This window comes from Pomacea canaliculata, linkage group LG8 (genome assembly GCF_003073045.1).
Source record: "Pomacea canaliculata isolate SZHN2017 linkage group LG8, ASM307304v1, whole genome shotgun sequence".
NCBI classification, from domain to species: Eukaryota; Metazoa; Mollusca; class Gastropoda; order Architaenioglossa; family Ampullariidae; genus Pomacea; species Pomacea canaliculata.
Genome location: NC_037597.1, coordinates 18,049,269 through 18,064,367, shown reverse-complemented (window position 1 = coordinate 18,064,367; position 15,099 = coordinate 18,049,269). Strand labels below are relative to the sequence as shown.

The following is a 15,099-nucleotide window of genomic DNA, read 5'->3' as shown; positions in this document are numbered from 1 at the left end:
AAATATTTTAATATTTAGTAGTCTTAATGAGGTGTTGTTGCGGCCCTATGTTCCTCAAGAAGCAACAACGAATAAGCTATTAGTCTTAATTGTGGTTTTTTTTTTTTTTGGTTTATTTTCATGTTTCTTTTGTATGTACAGTTTTATTTATACATTTTTTATTATTCCAGTAATTTTCTTACTTGATTTTAAATCGTTATTGTTTAAAAGGTTAGATATTTGTCCTTGCAGATTTGCAAAGGAAGGAGAAATAGTTGAGTTTTGGGAAAGTCTTCATTTGCACCATGGAGCTGAAATTCTTAGGGTAACAAACGTTCTTTCCTTTTAACATTCGTTTGTAAGTGTCAGAGTTGAGTTCACATATTGATGTTAGTTGTATTTGGCAGAATATCGTGTAGCACTGTTGGTCAAAGCTCCAACCTGTTTCTTTTTGAGCATCTGTGCTGCTGATGTGAGTAATGTAGTAAGAAGCAAGTAGATACACCCTTTATTTAGTATAGATTGTGGGAAAAGTGTTGTTCTAGAGACGTACATGCTGCAAGTGTGAAAAAGACAGTGTCCCAAGCAGTTTCGTCAGTGTCTAAACAGAAACAGAGTCATCCTCTTTAGATTTTTCTTTTTTCTTTTTTTTGGTTCTAGTTATGTTATATATTAAATTTAGAGGATATTACACTGTGCAAGGATCTACAGGCATCTCTGGGAAAGAGAGTGAATTACACTTTTATTAAATCTTTCTGCTGTCCTTTCCATGTTAGAGTATGGGATTCAGCTCTGAGACCAAAGTTAACCTGAAGGACCTGTCACAAGCTCTAATCTGTGAGTGGATGGGCCAGATGAGTAGCGAGGACTTCCTGGGTCACATCATTAGTGTAACTTTCCAGCATGAGCTGGGCTACCTCAGGTAACATTTTGTCAGTGTCTTGCACTGTGTGGACACTATCAGTTTTATATTTAGTTTATTGTATATTAAGTTATTTTCACACAGCTATAAATACACTGAATGTATTCCATATACGTATATATCAATATATGTGTTAATGTGTGTGCACATGCTTTTTAAAGACTTAAATTAGCATGGGAACCAAATGAGACTTTCTGTCAAGAATTGGCAACAGTACTAAAGGCCTTTGCTTCACACAAGCTGTTTTATGATATGCTATGCTAAGAATTTTTTCAAAGCTCCTTTTTGTAACAGGGTGGTGTTAGACCAGACAGTAGAGGAGCGTAACAAGCTGAGAGGGAATCTGGCTGAAGCTCTTACCCACAATGCATTGCTGGCAGCTGAGGTGGATGAACGCCATGCACAATTGGAGAAAACTTACGAAGCTCAGCTACGGTGAGTGAGACTTGACTGAAACAGCTGATTAGCAGCTCCTCATTTTGTCTTACATAAAGATTAAGGCTTTGTCCCTCATGTACACTGACCTTCATCTTCATCGTATGTTGTCTGTGATGATGCTTAGCTAGAGAATGAGGTTCTGTGCTTGTTACAGATCACTGGATCTTGAACATCAGGAACAGTTACGTAGCCTCCAGATTCAACACAAGGAAGAGAAAGAGTTGAGGGTCTCACAGGCAGCTAGTCTAAACAGGCACTGGAAAATATACAGCAGTTGGAGCAGCAAGTTTCCAGTCTGCATAAGCAGCTCCTGAAAAGCCAGCAAGTATGTGTGTGTTTGTGCTACACTGGGCTTGCAGACATAACTGTAAGCTGCTCCAATTTGTTACAAAGTCAGTTAACGATCCAGTTTAATACGTTGATGGTGGCGCTAACCCAGTTAATTCCTTGGCATGCTGGCTTGTCATGCAAGTCATTTTCATAAATTTTAATAATGCTTATTTCATCATTTATCAGATCGCAAATAAAGTCTAGCTATGCTCACAACGGGTCTAGAATTATCATGGCACTGTGCCCCAAACCAGATTTAGTAAGAAATTATATTTTATATTTACAGCACCAAAACTGTTGATGCTCATGTGTGAAGCATATTTTATAATTGTATGTTCTGGTTTGAGTCATCTAATCATACAGTGACTTGGATTTTGATATGCTAGCCCATTATGATGGGAAAACAGACCTGTGTAACTGCATGGATGAATTTTTTTTAATTAATTTGCTCTTTCCTTTTCGTATGCCACTAAACATACCTCTACCAGAGTTTTGGAAAGTACTGACCTGCGTTGAATCCTTGATGGCAAATGGGTATTATTGACTGAGAAGTTTTATATTTCATCCTTGATATAGAAATTTGAACATCTGTGCATTTTAGGAGGTAGCAGAGACTTGCAAGGAGCTGACTCAAGTGAGGGAAAGACAAGCAGAATGGGAAGAAGAGTATCTCAGGCTGAAGAAAGAGATGCAACTGCAGCAGAAGCAGGTGTGGTGCATTGCTGGTTATTTGCTACTGTGTAAAAATGATTATCTAATTTGTTTGATTATCTAATTTATTTACCTCTTTGTTTTCATTCTTTAGTTATCAAAATCAGCATGTGCTATGTGATGTGCTGCTTTTTAACAGTTTGCATCAGAACATAGAATAGTGTCTCCTATAAATTGTTAATTATCAATCTCTTTAGCGTTTGCCTAAAACATTTCTGAAGCTGCATTCATTGTCTTTCTCCACAAATCAGTTATTTGAATTTTTTTTTAAGATGGCTCACTGGTGCAAATGTTTTTAGTCTGCATGTTGTTGAGCTAAATTGGTCTGCATTGTTTCAGGCCTATCATCAAGAAACCACAAGAATTCATTTCTTCAGATTATTTATTTTTGTAATTGGTTGTGCCCACAACAATGATAATATAGTACATTGAAAGTATGTTTGTACTTTACAGTGACAGTACAGGGCATCACTAGTGAAAAATCTTAATGTTGGTCTTCATTGGTGAATGCGACTGGTTGCATCAAGACTGAAGTCCAGATGCTGCTGTAAGGTTAAATCCTGAAAATGTTTTCTCCAGCTATAGTTGTGTTATGATTGCCTTGTTTTCTTTTTTTACAGCTTACAAAATTGGACTCCCCCAGAAGTCCATCCCTGGAAGGAGAGAAACAACTTGCAGTAGAAGCTACTAACCGATTAGTTGCAGAAAACAAGGTAAACACTCTTTTGCTTTATTTTATACCCACAGAGCAAGGTTTTTATTGTGCATTTTTATTTCTGCATTACCACAGGTTTTTTAAAAAAAGTCACAAAGGAGTGGCAGATAGGAAATAAAATGACGTCATGTGACAGGTTGCTTTAGGACAACTCCAGATGCTGCCATAAACTGAGCAGTGTTTCCAGGTCTTGGCTATTCCTTAAAGTTTTCTGTTGAAGTTTGAAGTCTTTGGGTTCAAGCCATAGCTGGAGCCAGATAGTTAAGGAAAATATAATGACAAATGTTATATTATGTAGCAGAAGGTGTGACTTCATTTTTTTTTTTTTTATCAGCAGCAGATAAAACTGAACTTTATATGTTCCTCACTTATCACATGGCACACATTCATGCACACTTTATGAAGATAATGCTTATAGCCATAGGTTGTTGATTCTTTATTATGGCCTCCGCTTGCTGGCTGTCTGCAGTTACTGTCAACCACCACTTAACAAGACAAACTCTAGGCAGCGCTGTCCTCAACCAGGCAGCTAGTTGAGATGGTGGTGATTTCAGCCAGTGTTAGGGGGTGGCAAGCAGAAGTGACCACCCAAAGCCCCATGTATAGCACCTGGAGGAATGATATCTTGGGAGATGGAGATAATCCGTAGTTTTCACAATCTTTGAAATTCCAAGAACTCAAATTACCTCCCCTTTTTAGTGGAGTAAAAGTAAATTCCGTTTTCACATTTTTTTTAAAGCTTGTCTTTTTCCCTATTAGGCTTCTATTTTCCCAAAGCTCCACATCCCATTAGTGCCGGCTCTTGGACAGTGTGGATTGTGCTGCTGGGGTCTGCCTATATAGGTTGGAGTGTGGCCTCCTTCACCCTGTGGCCCCCTCCGTCCTTTCAGGACAACAAAAACTCACTGGTCAATCATTTCTGCCAACCATCTGGTCTTTATCTGAGGTGTAATCCAGCATGTTAATTGCTGCAGATTCCAGTTTTCTTTTGTGAACACAAGAGTTCTGTAGACACATAGCATTGCAAAATCTATTGTACTGGCTTTTAAATAAGTGAAACTAATGTATTCCATCACATGACACAGGAACTTAAAGATCGCGTTGATGAATTGATGGTGCAAATTGAGGAAATGCAGCGCCAAAGTCTAGCAGCAAGTTTACGCCATGGAAGCAGTGTTTCAGCGAGAAGAAATTCCTTAGCATCACGTATACCTGTTCGAACACAAACTTCATCCCTGTCCTCAGGTATTTGCTATGAAGAATCAAAAGCTTTATTTTAAATGTTTTTCCAATTCTCATATTGATTTTCTGGAGTTTTTTTTTTCTTATTTAAAAAATCCAACTGAAATGGAATACTGAAATTCATATTTAATGCACTTTATCTTTATGCACTGAAAGCTGTTAATTAAAGTTTGGCTTGGCATTAATATTTTGTAATCAGATTTATGATGACATACACTAATTAACCCTTTTGTCGATGTTTGTGAAATTTAATACATTTTAAGTTTCATGTACATGTTGTAATGACTAAAGTTGTATTTCAAATTATTTCTTAAATATAAAATCTGCAACAGTGTTTATTCTACAAATGCTAGATACACATAATTTTCATTGTTTTTGTAAAATATGGGGTTGGGGTGTGACTTTAAAACTGGGTTGTGTTTTAAAGGTACTCTTAAACAGCCACATTAAATAGCACGTTTTATGGCTTCAAATAAGAATTTAAATGTCAACAGAATGCTATTTTTAAAGTTTCTGAACATTTTACACTTGTTCTTCCTCCCTCATGGCCATCATTAATTCAGAATACAATCCTCACTGTGTTGCATATTATTTGAATACATGAATAAATTTTTCTTTTTATTGCTTAAAATGTTTTTTAAATGAGCAACTTGACATCTCTGTATCTCTCTGTAAGCTGCATAAAACATTTTGTTTTCTAGACTCAGCTAAAAAGCTAGACTGAGCTTAAATGTATTTAAAAAAAATAAAATTTTGACAATTTTATCATCAGCTTTAGATACTCCTGAAATGAAAAGAACAAATTTTTATTAGATTTTTGATGCTAAGTGAAATAATTTTTATTTAGTTTTATCAAGTTTTGATAGTAAGCTGTATAGTTTATAAAGGAATGTGAGGGCTCCCATTGAATTTATTATTTAATAGCAGAAATTTTGTTAATAATCAACAACAATCAACACCTCCATCTCATCCCTTCTTGCTGTTTGCTTCTATGCAATACTTTACCTACAACCAACAAGATGCTTCAGAAATGGATGATGATGAACTTTTAAGTTCTTCTGAAGGATTCTACTTTAACCGCCGCAGTCTCCTGGCAACACCTGAAGAATGTTAGTTTAATTTTTTTTCATCCAATGAGATATCATTGCTTATTGTTTTTTTCTGCCATTTTTTAAAAATCCATGCTTCATTGTGTGCATTGTTATTTGTTTTACAGTTTAGTGAATGCATAATGGTACACTAGTATTGATGCACAAACACATGCACTTAAGTCTTTGTGTGCACTGTAATTTGAATCTGTTTAATTAAAGTCTCTCTTTGTGGCAGCAACTTGTAATCTGGTTTTTGTTGCTTTTTTGGGTAGGAAGAAAGGGTGGTGGGGAGCTTTTGCCTTTCTCAAATTCCATTTTATGTTTTTGTTGTTTATCAGTTCAGTGTTTGCCTTGATATGCTTTTGGAGAGACTTGCATTGGAATGAGTCTTAGCAGAGTATGTCTTGAAAGCCCAAGAAAGGGTATATTAAATTTTTTTGTGATGAAAGTATAGAAATATAGAAGTAGTGCTTAATTTATAAATTACATTTCAAATATATTGTAAATATATAATGATCCAATGTATCACATTTCCTAATGCCATAACTACTTAACTGTTGAGAAATTCAGTAGAAAATATTTGGTGAAAGAGGAAAAGTTGATGTTTGCTGAGTTTTTTTTATTTAGTTTTGATATGGATTGTGCGTGTAACATTAGTTGTTGACATGCCAAGTTATTTTCTTCTTCCTTGATTTTCCCTGAAACTTATTGCAGCTGACAGCTCCCCAAGTCTCAGCAGTGAATTAAAACATCTTCATCGACAGAGGCGAGGAGAGCTCCGAGAAAGAGAGAGAAAGGAGGTAGAACATGCCTACCGTGTGGAGATTGCAGACTTAGAAGATAAGCAGAGAGAAGAGAAAGAACAGATAATAAAAGCCTTTGAAAGGGAGAAGGTGTGTAATATGTGTACATGTGCATTAAAAATGTGTGCATTGACTCAGGTTTCTTTGTGGTGGTTCACTGGTCACCAATACAGTCAAGATTGACTGTCCTGGGTTCAGATCTTGTCTCAGGCATGTTGCTTTTTCTCTGAATATGGCACCTGTTTACAGGGCCAGATGCTTTGCTTGGCCGCTGGCTAGGCATAAAATACCAGTTCTCCTCCTCTCAGATTCTTTGTTTGATTCTGACTTTTCATTATAATTTTTCTTTGTTGAGTAAGTCCCCTTTTTCTTGCAAGTGAAGGTAGAAGAAAAGGTTGGGTAGGTTATGAAAATAGAATTATAATATAAACAAATTTATAAAATGTTGCCTTTCTTCTGTTCATGCTTGATGTTACTTAATGACATTAATGTTAATTTTAATCTTAACTTTTACACTCAAGAAAAAATACATAAGCATCACCTGGAGCCTTTTGCACACTTCATCAGCAATTGTAGGCTGTGAGGAGACATCCTGAGTTTGACATTCAAACATTCCTTGTACAAGTTGTACTTTTTAATATGGTTAAACAATTCTGTTGATTATATGATGCTAACACTTCCAAGTTATGAGTGCAAGTTATTCTGAAGCTTTTAGACTTAAAAGATTTTCATTCAGTTTCATTGTTTCATAGCTTCTTGGGATGCAACATTTTTGCCTACTCTTTGTACCAAAGTAGGCAATAGGAAATGTCAGATGTTTATCAGATATTATTAATATGGCTTCACAGACTAGGATGACAGAAGACTTTCAGGCAGTCATGAATCAGCGTCTGGCAGAGCAGCAGAAAGAGCTGCAGAATATTTTTGCTCTTGAAAAGCAGGACCTGCTGCAGCAGTATGAGTCCCGCAAGAACTACATGGAGTTGCAGCATCAGCAGAAGATTCAGCAAGTTCTAGCCGGCAGGTTGGAATGGGTTCTCTGTACTTGTAATCTGTGATGGGTACAAGTTCTAAGTTCTTGGGGCTCCACTAAGCTGTCCCCTAAAGCTATCTTAGGAAGGAGTCTAAATGAAAATGCCTAGACATCACTGCAGTTGTGACCCAAACCCATTCTTTACTACTAATTCCCATAATAGATGTAAATATTTAAAATATTCTTATCATAAGCCAAAAATCTCTCAGACATCAAGAATATAAAAAAGAACTGATGATAGATCATTTGTCTTGTTAACAGTTGGAGATGACAGAGTTTCAATCGCAAAAACAGCCCCAGCAAGCATGGTTGTTATAGAAGATAATGTCTTTTGCATTGTTTAGTTTGCTTTGGCATGAGACAGAAAAAAAATAGCATTGGTTGTCTGAATAGATAGATGTAGTATCATTCAAAATATGAAGAAATATAGAACTGCTTAATTATTTTTTGTTTCTGTTGCCTTGCCATCAAAAGAATTAGTTATTGAGTTTTGTCACAGGGCAAGAGAAGAAATTCAAGACAAGGAAAAGTTTCCCCGGAACCAGATGAAGGAAATTTCAGACTTGCACCGTCATCTTTCCCAGAATGAGTCCATCATACAAGATCTAAAAAAAGAGAATGCTGCCCTAATAGCAAAATTGTTGGATGTTGAAAACAAACTGTCATCTTGTCTTAACAAAGAACTTGTGTGGCAGAAAGAGTGTCAACAAAAGTTGCAAGAACAGCAGAGTGCCTTTGAGACCAAACTTCAATCTGAGCTGAAGAGAGTTTTTGATCAGGTGTCACTATATTTTCATTTATGCATGCGGCATTGGTAGTATGCCCTCCTTGTATTGAGTGTAAATGGAGGTTTTCTCTGACATATTGATGGACTAACAATGGCAGGCATCATGTTGCCTTTTAATGATATGTAGTATCCTTGAAACAATCTTTGAAGGTATAACAAATTAGCTGGCTATAATTTTGAGGTTAATCTAGGGTTTCTGAAGAAATAGCTCTTCCTGTTAGACGATGCATTTTCTTAACAGGGAGAGTCAGCTCTAGAAGGAAAGTTAAAGGATGACTTCTATCAACTTGTGCAGAAGCGAAAGGACACATTGCATGAACATCAGCAGCCTAACACAGAAAGTGGGTCAGCTTCTGAAAACTCTTTTGACAGAGAAGCACTTTGTAAGTGGATTTATTTTTATGATTATGATAATGGTTTTTTCTTCTTGTTTAGCTTTTATGATGAGCTTATGATTCCAAATGGTATTTGAATAATGACAACAAAAGTGTGAACACCTTTATGTTTGTTTATGTTATATTTATGTCTATACACAGATTGTACATTACTTGTACATGTGTATCATACTTTATAATAATTGGAGTATTCGTTATGTGCCAGGCTCACTGCACATTATCATACTGATTGATATGTTCGCCCACATTCCCCCCACTTCCCACACACACAGAGAGGACATTCATGAACATGCATGCACACACTATATAAGTTCATTCAGTTCTCAAAGCATCAGCTAAAACTTGCAGCACAGTAGGTAATAACTGTTGGATGAATAAGGTGCTTTGCACATCTCCTATAAAATTCCATTCTGAACCAAAAAGTCCTTCCAGCTTCAAGGGCAGAGCAGAACAAAACGCAGAAACACTACATAGACTGAAAGACTATTGCCAGTATCATTACCAATTCTAACACCTTGTTAAATTTTGACTAAAAGTGTAACTGACTGGAGAAAATAAAATCTGCCATGCACACATACTATTGATCCAAAGTTGAAAATAAGTCAAAGAACTATCAGCAGTTTTTGCCCTTGAACCCTCCGTAAGCTCAATGAGAAAAATTAGTAAGACCTGTGTACAGTAGTTCTTGCATGTATAGCATTGTACTTATAAGAAGTCTTGGTTTCTTCTTGCAGATTCTGCTTTTGAGCAGGAGAAGGTGACTCTTGAAAGTCACTATGAATCGAAGATCCTCAACCTTGAGCAGGAGTTGGCAAACCTCAGAGAAGCTAGTATCACAGAGCAGAATGTCACTCACAGTCTGCAGACATGGAGACAAGTGACGGTCAGTTTCAAGATGTCATGAGTACTTATTGCAGACAGCTGTTGAATGACTGAAGATCCCAACAGGAGTGGACACAGACCGTATTTACAAGCAGACTGTGGTTAAAACCAGCATGCTTACATCAGGAATACATTGTATAAGTAAATTTCCAGCTCTGTAGTTAGCCCTGGAGTAATATTTCCAGTTGAAATTTGTTTTTTGTTTTTTGGAAGAGAGATTTACATGAACAACACAAAGCTTGTAAAAATAGTAAACATTCCTGTATTCCAAAGCCACTGAAGACAAGCAAATGTTTCTGTTGTACCTAAAGATGATGGCGACCAGTACGGAGATGACTGCAGGCGAAAAGCAGAGGATGCAGGGTGCGGAGGAAGTGAAGGTGCAGGCCGCTCACCTGAGAGAGCTGGAGTCTTTTTCAGGTCTGCAGGTGAGCCTTGTAGAGAGCCAGAGGCATGCTAGCTCCCCGCAGCAGGCGCTTGTGGAACACATGCAGCTGAGCGACAGAATCATGGCTGGTGAGCAGGGAGCTTCACAAGGCAGGGGGCATGCTTTGCTGTAGAATAAACACCAAGTAGTCTTTTTCTTTTCCAAGTTGTCACTTCATAATTTTTCTTTTTGTGCATCATGCTATGCAGTATTTTACTTTGCATTCGATTCATGTTTTTTTTCTATATAATTTTAGCTCATTGATCAAGAACCATAAATTGATTCAGACTTGCATTGTCTGTTTTATTAGTGCTCATTCTGCTTTGTTTCAAAATAATCCCTGCTACCTGCATTTTGGATGTTACAGTTATGTTCCATGTTATGGTACAACAGCGTTTACAATATTGGTATCCTAGCGTGTTCATTCTTCTTTGTATGCTTCTTCAGTTTCTTCAGGGTTCGTGGGGTCCCTACCGGGCCTTACGAGTCCATACCTTTAGATTGTTCCAAGTAAGATTTTGTAAGCCATTGCATTTACATGTTTCCAAGTATAGTCTTAGAAGATCTTATATTTGCCCAGAGTCGATACAAGTCTTTCAGAAAATATTACCTCAAATCCAGGCCTGATCCTTTTTCACTAATACTTAGACTCGTCAGCAAAGGCAGGTGAAAAAAATCAACAAATTTATTTAATGAACTATCAACGAGGAACAAGAGTGGCTAGAATGAGGACCAATTATAAGAAGACTATTCAAAGTAGTTATTTATTGCAACTTTTGAATCAGTTTGCATGAAACTTTAAGGCTTTCAGTCGTTACTTGTCGCCATTCTAATAACATGAAAGGGTTGTAATGAGTCTGGGTCTAAACTGCTTTGAAGTTTAACCCACTGAGCAAGGGTGTTGTGGAAGTGCGCATTAAAGAGGGCTGACGGGGGAAGGTGATGAGCTGGAGGTTTGTCAAACGAAAGTAGGAAAAACCGGTATGAGCATCACCAGTGATTTCACTTTCAATAGACTACACTTCTGAAGTTAGTTACTGTCCAATTTTGTTACTATTTCTAATTTGATTGTATTCGATCGCAGATAAGCACCAAGAATAACTATTTCTATCAGAATATAAAGAGGATGAAATATTCTTTAACACTTCTCCTTTTGGACATTTATCCCTTTAATTAAATTGTACTGCTTGTTGATAATTTCTTGTTGTAACACTGGCTCCATAGCTAACACATTAGGCAAAAACAACCTAGCAAGCAGCAAGCCCCTCAGTGAGTGTAAAGTTAAAACACGGACACTATCATCTAGGTCCTTACGATTGTCCGAAGGAACCTTACGTGGGTCTCTGGAAACCCTGTTTCTTGTGTGGTCTCTGCGTCTGTCATTGTCTTTTTTTTAATTATTTAGTTTTGCTACTACTAATTGACATCGCCAGAGGCAGTAGTTGATAGTCAGCTACCATCTTGTGTCTTGGGGCAAAAGTGCACTCGGTGACTTTTACTGCGGCTGTTGTGACGATGTCTGGTCTGACAGGCTTCCCTCAGTATTAGGACAGCATATTTTAGGTGGACATGGGTTCTGGTTACGCATGCGAGTTTGGTCAGCAGGGTCAGTGGGTGGGAACTGCAACACCGAAAGAAACTCTTCTCAGTGTTTAGTGTACAGGTACCAGGCTCTGCTGTGTTCTGTCGACTTAGGAAATGCGTTACAGGACATGATCATGGAAGTTTTCCCAGCAGGGAAACTGTTTATGTTGAGCAAACTGTCAGAATCTAGTATAGCTTTAATCGGGTGGCTTTGTCTTGGTTTGATTTGGGGTTTTTTTTTTAAAGCTAAGATGGGTAACTTGCTCGTGACCACTGGCTGCAGTCTAGGGCAAGATCCACTCTGTATGTATCGTCACAGAAGCAGAGAAGCAGAGACAGGGGGAGCGAACTGCCTGGGAGGAGGAGAAGCGGGAAATGCAGCTGCAGTTGAGATCCACCCAGGACTTGCATCGCAACTTGGTCCTACAACATAAACAATTGGTTGTTTTAATCAATTTTTTACCTACTTACATAACATTCATTGTCTAAACGCAGGCATCTCTTTTGTCATATTAAGATGGTTCTCATTGTTTTAGCAAACATGTTCTGTTTGTATATATATTCTTTCAACAGACAGGTTTACAGCAGATGTCTCATTAAACCCACAAAGACTTCTTCACGCGCCACGATAACACCTCAGATTTTTATATTATAAAGACAACTATATATATACACACCACACACTATTTCAAGGATGATAATTTTGTTCGAGTAAGTAAACAGTCTTTAAAAATCAGTTTATCAGCGTAACTCACCTCAGACGGTTTTCAATGATCAAATATGCACGAGACATGTTAGCCTGCTGTTCTAATGCCACTGTTTTTTCACAGTGTCGGTCCAGCACGAAGCTGGCGGAGATTGCCAAGGACTTGTATGTGCGGAATGTTGAACTCACCTGCGAACTGCAGCAGACGGAGAGAAGGCTGCGGACTGCACAGCGACAGTGTCGCAAACTGCAGGAAACATGTCAGACATGGCGCAATACTGTGCATCGCATTGTCCGCCCTACCGGCCACTAGGTGACCAGCACTCGTTTGTCCACTGGAAACAAAAACCGCGGGAAAACGTTTATTTCTTTTCATGCTACATGCGCTGTGCTACTGGGCTCGCTTAGCCTTTAGATGGAGACCGTTGACTTGAGGGGAGGATTGGATACAGTCAAACAACGACGTCCACAACACCTAACAAAAGGTGGCGTGCCTAGAGAGCAGCATCCGTTCACTGTAATGAAGAGGTTTAGCAGCGACCATTTTCGAAACTTTTTTTCAATTACACTGGTTTGAGAAAGTGAATTGTGCTGTAAGCTAAATTCGCTAACACACTTGATTTTTTTTGTTTCAAGGGAGAATCTATGAAATGGCTTTTCCAGAAAATTTCTTTGTGTGTGTGTGGGTGGGTGTGTGAGCGCGCCTGCGTCTGTGTATTATGTTTCTTTGTATGTGTGAACTGTTTAATTTTTCTAAAACTAAAAAAGCTCTACTTCTAAGATTGATTCTGAGACTGAAGAGTTCTACTTGTAAAACTGACGTTGTCCTGTTGTTGTCCAGTGTTTACCTTATGTGCAATGTGGCCTCTTGTATATTAATGTACATCATACTGTTGATCCGTCCTGTGCTCGTGTGTCACTTTATGTCACAGACGAGAAAGAATACATTTTTCTTAACTTAATTCATATCATAAAGACACATTTTGTTTGTACAAAAACTGCAGCTATATACCGTTATTAAACATGTTAATATTGCAGCTATATACTGTTATTAAACATGTCAACAATTCTTTGGTGTTTGCCAGTTTTTGGAAAATGTGGAGAAATGGGCAGTGACTGCATATTTTATAGTAGACTAGAGTGAGATGCCTTACGTTTGTTCGTCCATCGGAGGCGGATAATTACAATGACTTTTAAAAAGAAAGATAATTTGAGGATCTCGGGGGGATGGGCTTGGAGGTGGCTGATAAGGCTATTTCATGTTCGTAAGAGTCTCCAATAGGTACAGCATGTGGAATGTTGGCACAGGAGGACACTTTGACCTTACGTGTGTCTGTTTTGCTACCATGAGGCTTCAACTACATGGAGGCCTATCTCCTGTACATAGGTCAGAAGTCAAGTACACCCTGAGACTAAAGGTTGGGTTGTTTCGACTCCTGATGCACTGCAGAATTCAATATACAGCAAATCAAAATTGTGTAACTTAGACAACCCGCATTTTTTAGTTGGTTCAGTTGTATTCCTTCATCGAAACAGTTACCAGGTTTTTGTGTTCAGAGTTCTTGAGAATCCTATTTTGCAGCCACAAATGACTGCACCATTTAATGGGAAATAAGGAAATAAGACGAGTGCAAATTGTATTTCATTTACTCATACACCAACATTCTAGCGGTATGCCAGTAGTAAAAACCATGAATAAAAGCACAAAAAAATTGATGTTTGGAGTGGGTAGTGCTGGGTCAACAGTTATCAAGAAAGGAAGTTACTGCAGTGTGTATTATTACCAAACCCAGGTTTATTGAAACATAACAAACTGTATGTCAATGTACCAAACACCAAAATAATTTATAACAAATGCCATTCTATTTTTCCATACAATAAAAAAAGCATTGTAGATTTCTAAATACAGTACAAATGTTAAAGGAAATTTTAAGACAATTTATAATATCACGTACCTTACCAGTCCTTTAAATTTCGTCTCTGCGTCGGGGTTATTGCCCTTTTCATCCTATTCATAGAACCACGAAATTTCCACAGGGAATACCCCTTGTGCTACTTTACTGACTAGTGCAAGTCTATGTCATTGTTGGGTATTGTGTAGATACAGGCCCGGTTCTACCTATTAGGCGAACTAGGCAATTGCCTAGGGCGCAGCGACCGAGGGGGACGGAAAAAATGGCCTGCTGGTTTTTTTGTTTTGTTTTGTTTAGATGAATAATTTTAGGGGAAAATATCATGTTCACAAAATGATACTAGCAGGACACCTTTTCTCTGCTTGTAGACTGACCACCACTAGTTTCTCAGTACATGCATTACAGGAAAAGCCAATCATCCCAGGGCGCACCTGCAGTGACCACAGCTAACCAGCAGGGAAGTAGAGGGCGGATGGGGCGGCTATAGGCCTATAGTCTTGTACTTACTGTTGTGACTCATGGTCGTGAATATTTTACTTTCTTATTAATTATTAAATTTCTGTTCGATTGGTGTAGTACGCTTAATTTAGTTGTCAAATTGTAATGTTTGTTTTTATTATCTAAGAGTGCATCTGTTTGTCTACAGTTTGAACGGCTAGCTTGTTGTTATGCTCCATTGACAGAATATTTGAAATTGGTTATTAAGAGATAACGCTTACTAAGACCTACAGTCTATATACTTCTCTTGTTTTCAACAAACCCTATGCTGGGCACCACGCAGTGTTGATCACTGGACTGTGTTTGGGGAGCTGCCCTGACACCATGATTTACAACTTTTCATTGTTAGTGTCTAGAAGACTCTGGTGACAGACCTTGCTCCGCCCCCCACCTGTGAGGTGTGACTTTGGATGGGAACAAAGTACATGTAGCTGCTATCAGGGTGGTCTAGATGCTGGAAGCTGTGATAGTTTGAGTTTTAGACCACACAGCAAAATAAGACCAGAGCAAGGTGCTACAGATTTCTTGTCTCCATCAGTGTGCACTCCATAAAACCTTTTACACGAGTGTTTGAAATCCTCTACTCATAAGTGTAGGTCTGATTTGGGAGGCATGCAAGCATCCATGGACCATGTGTGCATGA

At 38.1% G+C, this 15,099-nt stretch overlaps 1 protein-coding gene across 11 annotated transcripts; it reads left to right on the top strand.

The window, feature by feature from the left end:
• The first annotated feature begins 1,527 nt into the window (after positions 1 to 1,527).
• Positions 1,528 to 13,115, top strand: LOC112570134 (trichohyalin-like). Of its 11 annotated transcripts, XR_003100589.1 has the most exons (14): positions 1,528 to 1,664; positions 2,271 to 2,378; positions 3,001 to 3,093; positions 4,181 to 4,340; positions 5,357 to 5,446; positions 6,143 to 6,321; positions 7,080 to 7,255; positions 7,764 to 8,043; positions 8,293 to 8,434; positions 9,181 to 9,329; positions 9,640 to 9,756; positions 10,203 to 10,265; positions 11,659 to 11,780; positions 12,170 to 12,311. XR_003100589.1 is itself a non-coding variant. In XM_025248394.1 (13 exons), the coding sequence occupies exons 2-13, from the start codon at positions 2,358 to 2,360 to the stop codon at positions 12,356 to 12,358; spliced, it is 1,797 nt and encodes a 598-aa protein (XP_025104179.1). In that variant the 5' UTR covers positions 1,528 to 1,664; positions 2,271 to 2,357; the 3' UTR covers positions 12,359 to 13,115. The 11 variants fall into 11 exon arrangements, 9 of the variants coding, with proteins under 9 accessions (XP_025104179.1, XP_025104181.1, XP_025104178.1 ...); XR_003100590.1 differs by lacking the exon at positions 10,203 to 10,265; XM_025248394.1 differs by lacking the exon at positions 10,203 to 10,265 and having other exon boundaries at positions 5,366 to 5,446; positions 9,640 to 9,844; positions 12,170 to 13,115.
• The last annotated feature ends 1,984 nt before the right edge of the window (positions 13,116 to 15,099 follow it).